The 18,437-nt window shown below is 32.0% G+C and overlaps 1 protein-coding gene across 4 annotated transcripts in view; it reads left to right on the top strand.

Moving 5' to 3' along the window:
- The first annotated feature begins 5,021 nt into the window (after positions 1-5,021).
- LOC105232423 (protein piccolo) overlaps positions 5,022-18,437 on the top strand; it is a 75,794-nt gene continuing 62,378 nt past the window's right edge. The window contains exons 1-2 of one of the 4 annotated variants that reach the window (XM_049458982.1): positions 5,022-5,136; positions 7,466-7,857. In XM_049458982.1, coding sequence (XP_049314939.1) covers positions 7,844-7,857 — 14 coding nt within the window. In that variant the 5' untranslated portion in view covers positions 5,022-5,136; positions 7,466-7,843. Of the gene's footprint in view, positions 5,338-7,465; positions 7,858-18,437 lie in introns of all 4 variants that reach the window. The other 3 variants (XM_049458977.1, XM_049458971.1, XM_049458979.1) reach the window with 3 other exon arrangements.

The following is an 18,437-nucleotide window of genomic DNA, read 5'->3' as shown; positions in this document are numbered from 1 at the left end:
ATTTACTCTGTAAAGCGATACAATAAATCAAACCCTATTATTTCTGAGACTTCGTCTTTCTTCTCGAAATTTGAGGCTTATGCTAAACGACTGATGCATTATTATAACCAGATCAGGGTATATTAAGGGGTTACGGGTTTAAAAAAATTTGGTATTTTCTTATCTTATAAAATTCTAAAACACTTCTAGAATATTGTCCTAAATTTTCGAGTTGATCCAAGTAATAGGGTCTAAGACACAGCCTTGAGAACATATGCACCGTCTTTAAACAACGAATATTTTTTTCCGAGGGTCACCGGAAATGACGTTGCAATGGCCGAGTTTATTTATTTATTTTTTTTTTCATTTCAATATTTCTTTGTTACTGATGTATGTTTTAAGGAATAAAAAATGTTAATAAAATATTTCATTTAAATAAATATTTCATTTTTTATATTTTTACCCGGGAAAACTCTCTATACATACTTGCGTATTCGAACTAGTCCCTAAGTTCTTGAGACGTCACTGAAATGTTGTATATTTTCTTTCCAAGGCGATTCTCATATGTCGGAACAGCAGATATTGGACTACAATACTATACACATAGCTACAATACAAATTGAGAGAACGGAGTTAAGTTCTTATATAAAAAACTTCTTTATCTGAGAAGATATTTTCACAAAATTTGGCTCGGATTATTATCTGTTACTATGTACAATATCTGAATAAGTTTTTTAGATTCGATGACTATAGTAGTTGCTGCCATACAAAGTGACCGAACGGAATCAAATTATTGTATAGAAACTTTTTTAATTATGTAGGAAATTAACGTTTTTTTGTTTTTGCATATATCATATGTACATATACCGATTGTACAAATCTAAAAACTTAAAAAATAAAATACATAACATATACACTACCAGACACACAAGGTTTGTTAGAAAAACGAATATGTTTATATGAAGTACATATCGCTCATTTGCTGCAAGACCGGCATAAATCAAAAAACGTGATTTTTGAGATAATGCTGCAGAATTGTTCGTTATATCATACTTCATGTTGAGTGAAAAATTCATATGAATACCTCTTATATGTTCCGCTTGAGAAGAGGTGTAAGGTTGGAGTCACCGTGTAAGGTTGTAGTCAGTTGAAAACATTTAACGCGTTTTCTGGAAAATCGATTTTTTTGACTTATGTCGGTCTTGCAGCAAATGAGCGATATATAAAAGTATCGATCCGATATTATCTATTAACTATTATCATGCCATATTATAAAAAAATGTTCCCTGGGTTTCATTAAGGTACCTCACATACAATTACCAATCATATAGAGTGAAGTTAGTCGGATGTTCAAAAATTCTGGAATAGTTATGTATATGGGGACAAAGTCAAGTTTTCGCTCAAATTTTTCTATTTTAGGCAAAAAAGTCCACTGTTATGAGTACAACACGCTCCCTTATATTCGTTGATTGATAGGTAGCTCACATATTGGCCAATATATGCGGTACAAGGTCACTAGAAAGTTCGAGAATCGTTATATATTCGATATATGAGGGTTAAGGAAAGTATTGGCCCGATTCAACCCATTTCTGACATACAGAGATACCATTGTCAGAGAACTATTTACTATCACAGAATTTCAATTATATATCTCAGACCGATACTAGAGATTACTTAGTGAACAACTTGTAGATAAAAGACCAATCGTATAATATATTATGAAGCATATATTATTGAGATTAATTTTGGTCCCATAGATTGAATTAAGGACTTTCGACATCCTGCTCATAGATCGAAAAATTTATAGAAACATATATCCATGAAAATTTGATCTAGAAAACGATCTTTAAGAATAAATATAAACAGAAGTATATATGTATAAATCAGTTATTAGGGAGAGTATCGTTGAATACTAATCTCTTTGGAGATCATTCTGTGCATCTTCTCCTCAAATGTGATGGTAAAGAATGAACTTGCGATCATAGAAACTACTGCAGTTGAAAAAATACTGCATTTCTGAATTACATTTCACTTCTCTCAATAATAAAATTATTTCTATAAATAAAATAATATTTTTTGCAAACAATTTTTTTGTTATATCATTTCAGTTGTTTTGTTTTTACTTTTATACACTTCATTTAAATTAAATTTTGATGTTAAACTCTTCTTCTCCTTTTTTTATTTCTTTTCCTCTTCATACACATACAATACACATTTGATTCGTACGCGATTTAGACAAATTGGTCGCAAGCCAAAACTCATGCGGTACTCAACGTCGAACGCAAACTGTTCGGAAGCCGAAACGGGTGAAAAATGCAAAATGGCAACACGCACACACACACAGACGTATGGGCAAGTACGTACATACATACATGCATTCATCGACGTTGGGCTCGTGTACGCGTGAAAGCTTTCAGGAAAACTATCGGGAAAAAATGAAAAATCTATAGTCTGCGTTCGCCAACAGCAGCAGCGGCAATGGGTTTGACATTAGTTGTCGTTGCGACCATTGGTCGGCATTGCTCGCACTCGTGTGGGGGGTAAAGTGGTATTTATTTGATCAACAGCTGTGAATGCGGACAAAAAAATTGTTAAATAGATAATGGATGGGCCAAAAAAAGATGTGCTTATGTCAAGTTCTACAGTTGTCTACAAAAAATGCGAAAAAAAAAGAAATTCTTTTGTATTAGGAAGGTTGGTAAGTGACAGGAGACGTCAGCGGGACGGAAAAAGATGATAAGTAGTGATCACTGCTTTGTTATGACGGCGGAGATGATTATGATTGAACACCAGGAATGATTTTGGAGGTTATGCTAAATAGACCGAACGTGTTGGTTGACATTTCCCTAACTGTGTTAATCGTTTAAATAGTGAAATCAGGGTTGTGTTGGGAAGCGCGACATAATTGCAACACCTTGAAGTGTCAACGTTTTTGCTTTGTTTCAGTTGAGTACTGATGAGGAAGAGAACTCCGCATGATTAAGAACGGATGCGGAATTTTTTGCGACTCACTTGGGTTGAAATCACTTTAGCACCTTGGAGGTTGTAATCAGCTCCGGAAGTTAGGTTAAAATGGCATTTAGGAATGAGGTGAAAATCATGTTTTGAACTGAATTTGAAATCACTTTTGAAATTAAGTTTGAAATTGGAATTAAGTTTGAAATCACCTTTGGAACAGTAATTGAAATCACCTTTACAACTGAGGTTACAATTACCATCGGAACTGAGGTTGAAATCGCTTTGGAACTGAGATTTAAATCACTTTAGAACTGAGACAAAAGTCACTTTTGGAATTGAGGTTGAAATCACTTTGAAAGTGAGGTTAAAATCGCCTTTGTAACTGATGTCACAATGACCTTCGGAACTGAGGTTGAAATCGCTTTGGAACGTACACCAACGTCACTTTTGGAACTGATGTTGAAATCACCTTTGGGACCGATATTGAAATAATCTTTGGAAAAGAGATTGAAATCGCTTTTAGATGTGCGATTGAAATCACTTGAAATTGAGGTTAAAATCACCTTTAAGACTGAAATTGAAACCACCTTTGAAACCAAGGCCAAAATCACTTTTGGCTTCAAAATTTGAAGCAGTCTGTTAAAAAAAAAAAAACTACAGTGCAGTCTTGCCAATGCGGGACAAGTGCACAACTGATGTTCCATTGTTTCCCTGGTGCCTTGCTTTAGACATTTATTACAGGGTTCTCAATCTGTTAACCCAATTTTGCGAGCATGTGTCGCCACCAGATGGTGTTAGTATGAGGATAGGCTTAACCAACTCTAGTTTTGGATCAAGAAGCAAGGAACCGATATGAAATATACAAAAATAGATGCGGATAGAAACATAGGAAACTTACTAAATGATGATATTGGAGGCAGTGGATGTCAAAAATACTTTTTCGAAGTTCGACCTCAGTTGAGTCTAGTAAAGCAGCAAACATTATAATCGATGGATAAGGTCCAAAACCGGTCTTGCTGTGAAATTATATTAAACTTTTCTTTGAGAGAACGCTCGATCGGTCGATGTTGAAAAGAGCCTTTGGGAGTCAGAGTTCAACTTAAGTTGATCCAAAATATTAGACAGGAGTGCACGTTGAGTAGTCCTTCCGATGTTCAAAACCTGGTAAAAAACGGTAGAGGGACATGATTTTGATAGATCAGCTCAGTTCCTCAAAATGAGCAGCTTCTTATGGAGAAGAGAATGTGAGCAAAGTTTCAATTTTATTTCTCGAAAACTGAGGAGTAGGTCGCGTCTATACAGACAATGGACGGACTAAACCGACTCAGGCTGTCCATTGTCTAAGTGTTGTTGCATCGACGAAATTTTTGAATTCCGATAAATTTTGCATGTCGTTTTATTATGCCCTTAGCATTTGTTTTCAGTCATTGGAGCACGGATGTTTTAAAAGCAATAAATAGTTGAATATATGTATAATTTTGTGCTTTTGTTTTTATTCTATGACATTTGTGATTATTATTCTGCAAATAAGGTTTATTTTTGTTTTTCAACTAACAAATCACGCTATTAAAATTTATTTGCCAAACTCCGGGGATTCGCCTTGGCACGCACAGCACATTGCTCATCCTTTTATTTTAGAACAAAACAGAGTGAACTGAAAATCCCCCAAAGCCAGAAAAAAAAATCGAAAAGAGAATATATTGAAACCGAATTAACAGACTCGTGCGTAGCACACACGCAATTTCGCCTCAAATTCTATAATATATATTACTTATATTATATACAAATACGTACATATGTACTCCGGCGTATGCATGCACTTGCTGTGTGTGTGCGCCGATTTCCTTTTTCTTGCTTAGAATTTTCCGAAATCTTTTATTTATTTAAACGAAAACGGCCGAAAATCTCGCGAGCATATTATTCGTGAGTTTTCCAACATGGCCAATACACGGCACACACATACACAGACACAAAATGTATGGGAAAACACCAATACATGCAAGCAAATTTATATTTTTATACGGTACGACCGTGCACACACACGCACATACACAAGCGCAAATTTACAAATTTACCGCTTGACCGAAGCGCACGAATTTTTCACAAAGTTTCAACATTTTTTCGGCTAGAATGTTGAGGAAAATTTTCCTGCGAATTCAGTGCGAGTTGGGCTACTTGAAGAAACGCGTTGTTTTCTGAGTGAGAACCATCACCAAAGAACGACCGAAGAAGAACAAGAATTATTACATATTACATTTAGAAATCAATTGAAGCTAAGCAATTCTTGAATAAACAAGAAAAATTGCAAAAAAGTAATCAAAATAATCGAAATAATAAAAAAATAAATCCGAAATTGTAATTTAAAGTGCGAATTCCTTGCAACGTGTGAGAAAAAGTAAAGTTCCGTCGCATGTACTTACATACTACATATATACAATATACATATATACATATATATAAAGTTAAAAATAGCTGCATGAAAATTACAAGAAAACACATTAATGTGATTTGCGAACGGTTAAAATAAGAATTTCAGAATTTCGTGTGTAAAGTGCAAAAAATATTAACGATTTTGATTTCGAACACGAGTTTTGGTGTGAAAAACAAAGCGATGTGCAAGAATATTATTGTAAAAGTGCGAGAAGTAAAACTTGAACTGTGAAATTTAATTAGAAGGGTGCTTTGTGAAGACTAGTGTAAAAAATTAAAAATAAAAATCATAAAAAAGTTGGAAAATTGCGTTTTTGAAAATTTGAAAAACTAAGTACGTTGACTGAGTGAAAAAAATGTGATCTGATCGTTATAGTGATCATATATATTCAAAAGTAACATTTAGAGTGAACAGATATATGTATGTACATTCATATTAAAATATATTTTTTTAAATAACACCTTTCAAAAAAATAAGAATATTGCTTTTTTGAAACTTCGAAACACTAAGTATGTTGTCTAAGTTTTAAAAAACTGTGAACTGATCGTTTTGGTGATCATACAAATTCAGAAATTACGTGAACAGATAATATGCACATTCATATTTAAATTAATGTAAAAAATAACGTTTTTGAAAATAAACGTAATAATAATAAATAAATGACACATTAAAAAATCGGAATTTTTAAAAATCTAAAAATAACAATTTATTATAATATTCACGAAAAATACAAAAAAAACTCCTTTTTCATATCACTACAAGTTCTAAGAAAAAACTTTAATTAGGGAAATACAAATTAATACAAAAATTCTCTTCAAAATTTCAACATTTTTTGAGTCAAGTTCTTCTCTAAATCTAATTTTATCCAAAAGTTTAAATTATATTAATTTATATAAATGATTTAAATTTTTTTTCAAAACTAAAATTACAAAAAAATTTTAATTTTTCATTCATTTCGATCATTTATAATATTATTAAAAAATTATAATTAAAAAAAAATCTTTTTGAAGTTATAATTATATTAATTTATTAAAAAGAATTTCAAAATTTTTGGAAACTTTTATTAAAAAAAATTAAAAATAGTTTTTTTTATTAAATTATAGTTTTAAAAAAAATTTAAACGATTTTTAATAAATTAATATAATTAGAACTAATTAAATAATTTAAAATGAATTTTAAAAAATTAATATATTTAGAATATTTGGATAAAGCTAGCTGCAGTATAAGAACCTGGCTTAAAAATTAATAAATGTGGAAAAAAGTATTATTATATATGTTTTTAAATGCCACTAGAATAAATTTTTTGAAATCGGATAAAAAATAATATTTTTTTTTTTATCAAAAGATTTGTTCTGTATTATAAATCGTTTTGAAAAATAGATATCTTTTATAAAAAAATAAATAAATAATAAAAAATAGCAAATCCGTTTTGATACCAATTTGAAGTTCAAACCATTAACATTGATACAACTGTACAAATATTTCATCTTTTTCATAATTTCATCCTGAAGTACATATTAAGTATTTCACGAAGTTCTTCTGCGGACAAATTATTTATACCAAATTGAATAAAACTTAATATCTTAAGCAACGCTACAACATCCGAGCGAATTGTGCAGATCGGAACACTATACAATATAGCTTCCATACAAACTGATCATTCAAATTCAAGTTAAATATCTTTTTATACACTTTATACTAAAGTAGACTCACCTGTGCTTCCTGGCAGACGAATTAAAAGCTTTTCTCATTATTAAATAAACTTGTCAATATTAATTACTTTCCCAAAATTTATAAAGCTGTCCAGAATTACAAAACAAATCTGATTTTATGAGAACAAAAACTTTTTAAATGCATTTTAAAGTTATGGGAAAAAGTGTTTGATTATCAATTGTATTTCTGAGGCTTGATAATCACCGACATTTAAGGTTATAAAATACACCAAAAAGCACAAACAAACATTAACTTAAAACTAAAAACTAAAACCTCAAACCACACACCTAAAACAGTAGTTTGAAGACAATTTTGCAAACTGTTTCTTACATTTCACGCCCACAATTGGCGAATTTTTATATAATATTTGCTGTGAATTTTCAGTGATTTGGTGATAAGTTTCGGCTCATAAAATAAATAAAAATAAAAAATTAAAAAAATAAAATAAAAAATTAAGTAAAAACGTAACGCAAAGTAACAACGCTGCGGTACTTAGAATTCTAATGAGATTATTTGAAAGATAAATTGCGGTAAAGCTAACAAACGAAGAGAGATTAACTGCAAACGGCTGAAAGAAGGAAAAAGTGCTTGCTCTGGTGGACTGTGCTGACTGTTGTCAACCAAAATTGAAATCGACGCAAACACCGACCGAAGCGACCAACGCAGTGAAACAACGATTTTTGGCAAAAGTTTTGCTTTGAGTGAAAGAAAAATCGGCATAAACGCATCTAAACAGTAAAAGCAACAACAAACCGAACAGCAATGAATTCAGCGGGGTGAGTAAATTTTACAATTATTTCTTTGCGTTAAATTTAAGTAAAAGCTTAAAAAAAAATTCGAAAAAACATAAGAGAAAAATTGCAAAAAACAAGAAAAGTTGCGGTAATTAATATTAAGGGAAATTTTAATAAAAATGTATATTTAGAAAGTGAATAAAGAGAGGGAAATAGTGAGAGAAGTATGCGACAATCGTATTTAACACTTTTGACTGTCACTTACCTTCCCTTATATCGTTTATCGTTTATCATTTATCATATTCATTTTCAACCTAAAAATTATATTACACTTTCCTTAAACATCAATATCGAGTTGTGCAGTTCTTGCCTTCCAAAGTGTGTTCTGTAAAGAGCGCCGCGTCTCACATACGCCAACACAGGAGGCAAATAGTGTTGCCAATAATACCGTGCGAGGTTCTTGTATTTTTATATAATATTTATTTTCTGTCGTGGCTTTCTTCACTTTGAAGGCCAACAACGCCCACTACCTCAGGGCCGCCAGCGCCGACATGCCAGCGCAGCGTTTATGACGGTTAATGCGTTGCGTCAGCTGGCCCCGCCCGACCAACTTGCGCTGGCTAAGTGTCGAACTATTGTGGGTTTATGGGCGGCGTGTGCGCGCCTGATGTTTAAGCAAAATAAAAAATTAAAATAAATTAATAAATTAAATGAAAAGTGAATAAAAATAAACAGGAAGGCATACATTTGGGAAAGTTGGGAAAATAAAAATATCTTTTTTGAAAATTAAATTGTTAAAAAAAAAAATTAAAAATTTAATTAAAAAAAAATTAAATTATAAAAAAATTATATATAATTAAAATAATTAAATGAAAAAATATTTTTTTTTGTATTATAATTTAAATTAATTAAAGTAAAAAAAATTAATTATAATTAAAATTCTATATAATTGAAATAATTAATAAAAAAAAAATTATTTCAAAATAAATTTATTTCAAAATAAATTTTTTTGTGACAATTAAATTTTTTTTTATTATAATAAAATGTTATTTAAATTAAGTTCATGATTTAAATAATTCACTTAAATACTCACATTGTCAAAAATCTTATAATAAATACAAAAAAATTACCGAATACTTTGCATTTAAAAAATTATTTAATTAGCGCAACCCTTGTCTTCAATTAATTAATTTTTATTCTCTTTTCATATTATTTCGCACCGGAAATACCATTGCTAGCGCGTTTAGTGACAACTGCACTCAGCCAGTGCATTATTTGACTTTTAACTGTCTTCACTCACACACACCCACTCACTTATACACCAATGATTACAAATTGTGCGCTCTTCAGTTTTGTGTTTGCATTTCCACCTTGAAGTGTGTGCGTGTGTGTGTTAGTGTGTTTTAGGGCAATGCCACAGCAAATTTTAGTTTGTTTTCCTAAACTCAACCGGTTAGCTGTTGAAATGGGAAAATTTTATTCGCGCAAAACTGTCGCATAAACAATTAATTAATTGAAATATGGCCGGCGAGTGGATAACTTGGGTAGGCGGATTTTGATATATATGATTCTATGCACGTGACAGGTGCGTGTAACTTAAAATTAAGTATTATATATATTTTTCTGAATTTTTATAAAAAATCGTATGAAAAAAAGGTAGAAATTAATTTTTAAGCTATTTTTTCAAAAAACTTAATTTTATAATGAAAAAATGCGATAATAATTTTTTAAAGAAAAAATGTCTAAAAATGTGGAAAAAAGTTTTAAAACAAATTTGTTCACTATATAATCGGTATATAAAAAAATTTAAAAAAATTTGAAAAATATTAAAAAAAAAAAATCGAACATTTTTAACCGAGTTTTATTTAAAAACGTTAGAAAAATATTTTTCCATATTTTACTCTTGATTTTTATAAGCTTGATAGTAGGCTATGCATTACTGTTATTGGTTCAGGTATGTCTACTTGCCTAGAAATTAAAATAAACCAATTTTTTATTTCCTAGTTCGATGGTTTATATATTAGAGAATATTTTCGGAAAAGAAGTTTTTAAAATTTTTTATTTATTTATTTAAATATAACCTGTAAATTCCCGTAAGGAACTTTTTCAAATTTTTTATTTATTTATTCAAATAGAACCTGTAAATAACAGACAGACTAGAAAACTGGCTGCTTAGGCCTTCGTTTCATTCAAATTTTTCAAACTTCAACTTATAACGGTTTATTGTGGTGGCATCAGGGCTCGTTTAGTCTTGATTTAAAATTTTAAACACTTCTTTAATATCTCTTTATGGTATGATTTAGCAAAAGCTGAAATTTTGTAACTCCAGAAAGTAAAAAATTAGTGAAAAAATCGACCGCTTATTTCGAGTAACAAAAATATAAAAACAATATTTTTAAAATTTTTTGGTTTATGTGATGATGACACTTGTACTAATCAAGAATTCGCCATGGCACTCTGAAAATATGAATAAAATATTGATATAAAAGTGAATGCTAAAAAATTTCAATTTTATTATTTTTTCAATTATCAAAATATGGTTGAAATTCGGGCCTCTAGACTAGATTACTCTCTTAAAAATTAATCAGTGATATTGTGGAATCCAAGACAGATTTGCTTAGCTGTTAAATTGCTAACCAAATCTGATTTTCAATGGTGTCACACAATATGTATGGATTTCCGTTTTTTCGAACATACGCAAAACCAATATTCGAATCAGCTAATTAATAATGTGAGAAATCTTGTGAAAGCAATTCTAATGAAATTTACAATGAGTTCGGCAATTTTAACTTTCCGAAGAAACGAAGAAATTAAAAGGAAAATATTAAGAGTGCAACCCACTTGATGCCCCAGGAGAATCATAAGTGGAATTTAGCTTGTATTTACTTGTGTGTTATTTCACGGATTCATATCACATTATCGACTGAATAAAGACGCATTTCTTATGGTATTAAATATTATAGAACCACATTTGCAGCCCTCGACGATTATACCTGTGAATGATGGCAGCAACACTGCGTTTCTTAGCAGAGGGGGCCTGCCAACAGGGAGTAAACATTTTTCAACCGTCTAACAGTTCACAGAAATAACAACAAAATATTTTTAATTTGTTAGCGATTATTTTTTTGCTTTATTTCTGTTTTCAAAATAGATAAAATTGGTTTCGATGGCACCCAAAACGGATACAAATTCTCTTTCGAACATCAAACCAATACTATCTGAATTAAAGAGACTCACTACTTTTTTATGGGTTTCAATTCTGATTTTGACAACTATTAGATTCCACAACACCTCTGATTGAAAGAAAATATAAATACCTCAAAAAATATTAAAAAATTATTTTATAAAATTATAAATATTAATATTAATAATTATAAATAAAAACAAATAATATTCAAAAATTAAAAAAGAATAGATTCGAAAAAAATAAACAAAAATCATAGTGTTTAAACTATGTCTAATTTTAATGTCTCGTCATTTCTATTTTTAACAAAAAATTATTTTTAAAATTTGCTGTTCCAAATTACCAATATGCATATTTGTGCTCAATTTAAATTAGGTCAGTGCTTAGTGAGTGTTTTTATTTTCGCAAACAATTAGCAAATGTTGAAAGCAGTCAATAACAAATAAGAAGCGTTAACAATTCTGACAGTTTCATAATTATTGTTTTTGTGCTTTAAATTTTCAGTTGCTGAAAATTAATGAGCTTTTCCATTAAATAAATAAATATTAAGTGAATAAAACATAAATTAAAAAAAACATTAAAAAAAAATTTAAAAAACACAAAAAAACTTATAAACTTTTTAACTGGAATATTTTTGAAAAATAACTACGACCTGATCCACAATTTCTACATTATTTTTTATTGGTTACACCATGACATATCTTCTGCTATTACTCTATGAAAGAAAAAGTTTATAAAATGTAGTTTTTAATTTAAATAATAAACAAGTTTCACTTTCATGTGAAGAATTCTTCGTAATATAATGTCTATCTTCATAATATAACCTAGTCTTTCTTATATTCTATGTTTTTTCTTTTTCTCAAAATCCATTGATGAATCATATATAATCCAGTTCACTTCTCCGGTTAAGTGCGAATTCAAGGTCACATATTTTAAGCAAATTATTACACAACAACGCGAATACGCAAATAAAATAAAATTAGAAAATCTAAAAAAAATTATGTCTAAAAATAAGAAACAAATTTCTTCAACTATTAAAATTTAGTTGGCGCAGAAAGTTGTTCTTTAATCCACACGTGTTTACAAAAAAGAAAAGCGAAAACGAACTCGAAACATTAAAAACAACGTAAAATAAAAATTTTCTTTGGGATAACAATGGAGAGTGCGAGAGAGATTGAAAATAAAAAATAGATGCGACTGGAAAGTAATAAGAATTTAAACACAAAAAATACTAAGAAAACGATATAAAAGTAAAAAAAAAATAAATAAAAATAAAATACAAAAATACACAACTAAAACTATTTCACTTTCGATTAGTCATCTAAACTGTAAATCTTAAATATAAATTAATAATCATGATTTTGAAGACCTGAGCTGTGCTGAATAATATTTTAAAATAATATATATAAATAATACGACTAACAATATATAAATATATATTATAGACGAATCAGTTAATCAAACATGAGAGTGTCTAATCGAACAAACAACTAGTATAAACCTAAACGACTGGTATGATCAAATACAGGTAGAATATCAATCAGTTAGGTTGTGATTCCACCGACAAGCTTTTCAGGAGCTTTAAGCTGTTTAAGCTTTTCAAGAGGTTTGAGCTTTTTAAGCTTTAATCAGCTTAAACTGAATAGTTACTAAAAGAAAACTGGCCTAAAAAATCTTCTGTAGAGTTCTAGCTCTACACAGCTCTGAGGAGATTTAGGAATTCATATTATTCCATTCATATCTTTCGTAGTACAAAATAGTGAGCATAGAAGTACTGAATGGAGTGCAATTCTGATATATGTATGTATATAAATAAAATAGTCAAAAAAATTCAAACGCCCATAAATATTCAAAAACAACAAAGGCTTATTCAAAACCCTACCAGCTGTCGTAATTCACTCGATATAATGACATTTGGCAACTGACACTTGTCAGTGAGCGAATGACAGCAAAAGTTCTCGCCGGATAATTGAATTATTGAAGCAATGTTTCAATTTCGCTAATTGTTATTTTTGCACAAGTGCATACATACGCACATAAGTACCGACGCACGCACGCAAGCACCGGTATTAGTCATTATTGTTCTCGACTCGTTGCAGAAAAAACATAAATAATTTACTAATTTTTCGCTGTCCAAGCAAAATAGGTCATAAAAATGTCTAAGTAAATAAAATCAACATATGCACGGCGTCTTGACAATGAGCCAGAGTATACGATTGCAGAGAGATTTGAAAAGAATTTTTGATAGAAATTTCGCATATTGACAATTGACACTTCTATACTGAAAGCATCAAAGTGTCTGTCTGCACGAGGAAATGAGTGTTTAAAAGAGGTCACTAGAACACACACAAACGGTAGGGATGTTTGGGGTGAGGAAGGAAGTGCATGAGAAAATAGGTCAGGGTTATGACGAAACCAATTTTGTGCGATATATGAGGGAAAAAGATGGGGTATCCTTTCCTCATATTCTACTTTTTTTTTTAAGAAAAGACACAGAAAGAGTCCAATATTCGATGACTCGTTCGGGCATTTCGACTTGTAACTGGCAAATATATGCGTGATATTGTGCTCCAAGTCCTAAATCGAAGCGGGATTGTCTGCATAGACTTTACATTTTACATATCCCCACAGAGAAAAGTCTAATCTTGGTGGTCAATCGATCGACCCAAAAACGTGTAATTATCCTCTCACTGAAATGCTCTCTCAATAAATCCATTGATTGATGCGATGTGTGGAAACCAAATATCGCAGAGATCACATTTACAGTTAAATATTTCATTGCACATTTTATAAGAAAGTGTTTCATAAAATCTTCAAAGCCAAAAATTTTATTCCTGAAAACTCAAAAAAAAAATCCAAAATTTACTCAAGAGCTTCCATAATAAATCTAATGCAATTTATTACTCTCACTTTCGTTTTTCATTCGAGTTTTTTACGATTTCTTCTTTTAACTGTTTCTTTTTTTACCATTTCTTTTAGTTTTTAAACAACTTTTAGTACTTCCTGCTTAATTGTAATCGCCACAGCAGGCGTTTGACCATTAACTAATTTCTTTCAACACTATATGTATATAGTCATTGATTCAGCCACATATGTTTTCTGTTTACTTGGAATGAATCATCTACTCATTGATTCATGTTTCGTAAACAAATTTCGGTTTTTAACTTTTTGTAAACAAAACTTTCGATATGTTTCAAGAAAAGCACAAAAACAGACCATTATACTAGATACATAGAGATACTGTTTTTTATTTTATTTGGACTAAACTTAAATTGCTTTCAATTAAGGTGAAAAGTTTTTGAAAATAAGCAATAAAATTTATTTTTTAAATTATGTGTTATTCTATGAACTTCTTAGGCTGAGCGCGCTGCGGTGCGGGGCATAACCAATTTGAACTTATAATGCCTTGGTACGATCGGATCTTCCTTTTACCTGTCAATGAATAAATATACTGTTCTGCATCGAATACTTTCAGAACTGGAGTGTTTTCATCTATTCGGACGACTTGACTAGTCAGTGTAGCCGCTGTCTTTTAATTCGCTGAACTATGTCAATGTCGTCATATAACTCGTACAGCTCATCGTTCCATCGAACAGCGTTATTCGCCGTGGCCAATGCGCAAAGGACCATAAATCTTTCGCAGAACCTTTCTCTCGAAAACTCGTAACGTCGACTCCGCAGTTGTTGTCATCGTCCATGCCTCTGCACCATATAGCAGGGCGGGGATGATGAGTGACGTTCATAGTTCGGTCTTTGTTCGTCGAGAGAGTACTTTACTACGCAATTGCCCACTCAGTTCGAAGTAGAACCTGTTGGCAAGAGTTAGTCTGCGTTGGATTTCGAATCTGACGTTGTTGTTGATGTTGATGCTGGTTCCAAGAAAGACGAAATTTACTACGACTTCGAAGTTATGACTGTCAACAGTGACGTGAGTGCCAAGTCGCGAGTGCGACGACTGTTTGTTTGATGACAGAAGGTACATAAGTATTTCGTTTTGCCTTTCTTCACTAACAGACCATTCTGGCAAAAGCTGTTGACCTGCTCTGAAACATTGTTTGGTATCGAACAGCTAGGAGGGGTTTTCCCCGATCCGGACAGAGCTTTTGGTATTGCGCAACGTCATTACATGGTGGTATTAGGTTTCTTAGATTTAAATTTATTTAGTTTAGATTCTTAATACGTTTGCAGTGGTCGTCATCATCCAAGGATGTTTCCATCTTTTCATTGACGGTATTTTTTTACGTGGCGAGTCCCAAACTCTGCGCACTACCCTGAGAAAGGAGGTTTCGCCTTCAAACGGATGTTTTTTTGGCTACCCAGGGGATACGTGATCTAAACCGGGAGTCGCGAGCTGCATGGGCCATATATAAAAGAACAGTTTCTGGCCGCTTCCAAGTGAATGGCGCTCAGAGGACAATCCTCACCTCATGCAGGATGGAGCCATATGTAGAAGATCACGTACTTCCTATATAGTTTCCATATAGTGTAAAGATTTTTTGGTCCCTCGAGAATTTACGATAGGGGAGATCGATTGCATTTTAAAAACTATGTTAAGTGTTTTCGACAGAATACTTCAAATAATTATGTTCAAGATATTTACACCAAAACATTAATCATCTTTGGTTTGGTAGCGTTTTCATAGTAACACTTAAAAAAAAATAGAAATGAGCGATGTTCACATATGTACATACAATATACTAAGAGAGAAAACTATACATATGTACATATATGCACATTCCACATACTCGCACAAGTCAAGTTATATATAAGTTTTTACGTAATCAAATGTGGGTGTGATCTGTTGCACTTACTCAGCGTTCTCGCCTTGCTACTGTAGACGCATAAACCCGTAAATAAGTATGTAAAAGCATATATATTTACATACATTTGTGTGTTCGTATGTGGCTTGGATGCCCCAGATCTTGATTCTTAACGCTCGATATCCAAGCACTTCCACGTTCCAATTGACTTGTGCAATGCATAAGAATTAAAATGCATTTATTTAGAACAAGTGAATATAAACACACAATTGTAGGTTGTTTGTTTGTATAGACTATTTTTATATACCTACGGCGCAGCATAAAAAGTGAATGTGCAAAGAAAGTGAATGTGTGCTTAATGAAGTGGAATGCAATGTGCGCTAAAGAATGTGTGGGAGTGTACTGAGTTCTTGTGCGAGATATAAAATAATAAAGAAAAATAAAAAAAAAATAAATAAAAATCATATACAAATATGAAATGAAACATAAAAAAATGTACTATTACTATGCAAACAGGGAGGCCATGCGAGGGTTGACATAAGTCCTTATGGGAGCTTATGTTCAGAGCCAGATTCAGGCACTATTCAGATTCTTACCTACTGAGGTTCTGGTTTCCAGCACACTTTGCGACTCCCCCTCGTGAGTAGCTTCTCCCTCGGTGCAAGCCTGGTAGACGCTTATTTAAAGCCGGCATCTGTTCGCCTCTTCGCCAGAGGTTTCTTGGTGTATGATGCATGTTTGAACAAATTTATGGCCACAGTTCGACTTAGCTCAACTTGACTTCAGCATTTTTAAAATTTCCTCAAGTGATGAATCTTCCAAAAAACTATCTCTTTCATACCTCTTCTCAGTGTCGTTTTCACTTTCCACACATACAAAAAAGCAATATTTTTAAATTTATCATCTGATCTTATTCGTAAACAAATAACTGCAGCCACGAATTTCTCCTTGAACCGAAACTTTTGAACGAAGCAATCACACGGATAATTATGCATATTTACATTACCTTTAAATTACAAAATTTTCCTCGCTGCTGCTGGGCACAGCTCCCACAGCTGCCTGCAACATGCAAGTGAAATTTTGTCGGGATGCAACATAATGCTGCAACAAATTGAGTAATGAGCAATGACACGCCTAATCAGCCACGACAATTTCTCATGCGCTGGTAATGGCTATAAATGTGGTAGATGTAACCGATACTTGTTTTGGCCAGCATTAATAACCGGTGGGTGAACGGTGGTCGGTAGTTAAGCGAATTGTAGTTGAAAAATAAATTTACAAGAAACGATCAAAAACTGAAATAAAATGAGCTCACACACACAACGATCGAATAAAAAACAAACAGTGTGCAACAGAGTTGCCAATGCATTTATGTATGTGGCGCCAACGAAAGTATCATGCAACATGTATTACAACAACAAAAGTACCATGAATATCGTTGCTTAATGGGGGCATAAGGAGCAATTGGGCACGGAGGGGCTATAAGCAGTAATACATTTGAATTCGTTCCAATACCGAATTTTTCGGGATTCCGAAATTTTTTTGAAGTCAAAAATTATATTGCAATTGAGAAAGGAGGGTTTTAAATGTAATAAAATAATAAAATATGTGAGCTAATAGATTTTTTCGGGATCTCGAAATTTTTGTAAGTAGTTAAAAAAGATTGGCAGAGGGCATAGAAAGTATTATGCAAGCAAATACCTGAGTTGATATTTCCCATACCGATATTTTCGGGATCCCGAAAATTTTCTAGCCGTTCTAAAAGACCTCGTTCACATTTTATATTAAAAAAATATATGTTTTTAACAAGTCCCGAAAATTTCCAGGATCCCGAAATTTCGGAATTTAGTAATTTTTAATAATAACTGCAATACAGAACAACACGGAGATGTTCACATCTTATAAAAAATTTTATAAGTATCTCCACAAGTCCCGAAAATGTTTAAGCTTAGTAACCAACATTTTCACATCTTTTAATGAACTATGTATATGTATAAGTTTTCGAGCAATCCCAAATATTTTCGGGATCCCGAATTTTTTAATGTTCACAACACTGACAGCTATGTATAGCGCATACTGTCAAAAAATTTAAACATCTTTTTGTTTGTAACTACATGAACCACAAGTAAAGCAGTGATTTTCCTTTCGTTAATTTATAATCGCTACCAACCAGCGGATTGTGTATTATTTTCAATACAAGTAAACGTGTGCACATGCATACATATACATACAAGTATATTTATGCCGTGCTTACACATGCTGGTATTATATTTTGCGACTTTGCACATTTTGGCGCACGCCAATACCGTGAAGCTTTCACTCTTCATGAACTTTCGCAAGCGTCGCGACTTAAGCTGGGCGCTAAGGTAGTACATACATACCTACAGTCATGTTAATGATTTTACTGCCGATGTTATTGGCTGTATGCTGGTTAAAAGGTTGCCTGCACAGCTGTTGACTTGATCGCCTGATGGTTTGGCAAATACTTGTCGCACATGTTGTCGGCTGTCCACTCGAAAAAAGCCCAGCACTTCAATCATTACTTTGTGCTGCAATCGCCTCGTATCAGTATTCAGCGAGTTACATTAATAATCATAATAAATGTGCGCAGCTAGTCGCGGTCGCGAGGTGATTACTATGAAAAATGTGCCTGTAACACGGTGGTTCATTGATCAGCC

The sequence above is a fragment of the Bactrocera dorsalis genome, chromosome 1 (assembly GCF_023373825.1).
Source record: "Bactrocera dorsalis isolate Fly_Bdor chromosome 1, ASM2337382v1, whole genome shotgun sequence".
NCBI lineage: Eukaryota > Metazoa > Arthropoda > Insecta > Diptera > Tephritidae > Bactrocera > Bactrocera dorsalis.
The sequence above is the reverse complement of the archived record's forward strand: the minus strand, read 5'-3'. Positions and strand labels throughout refer to the sequence as shown.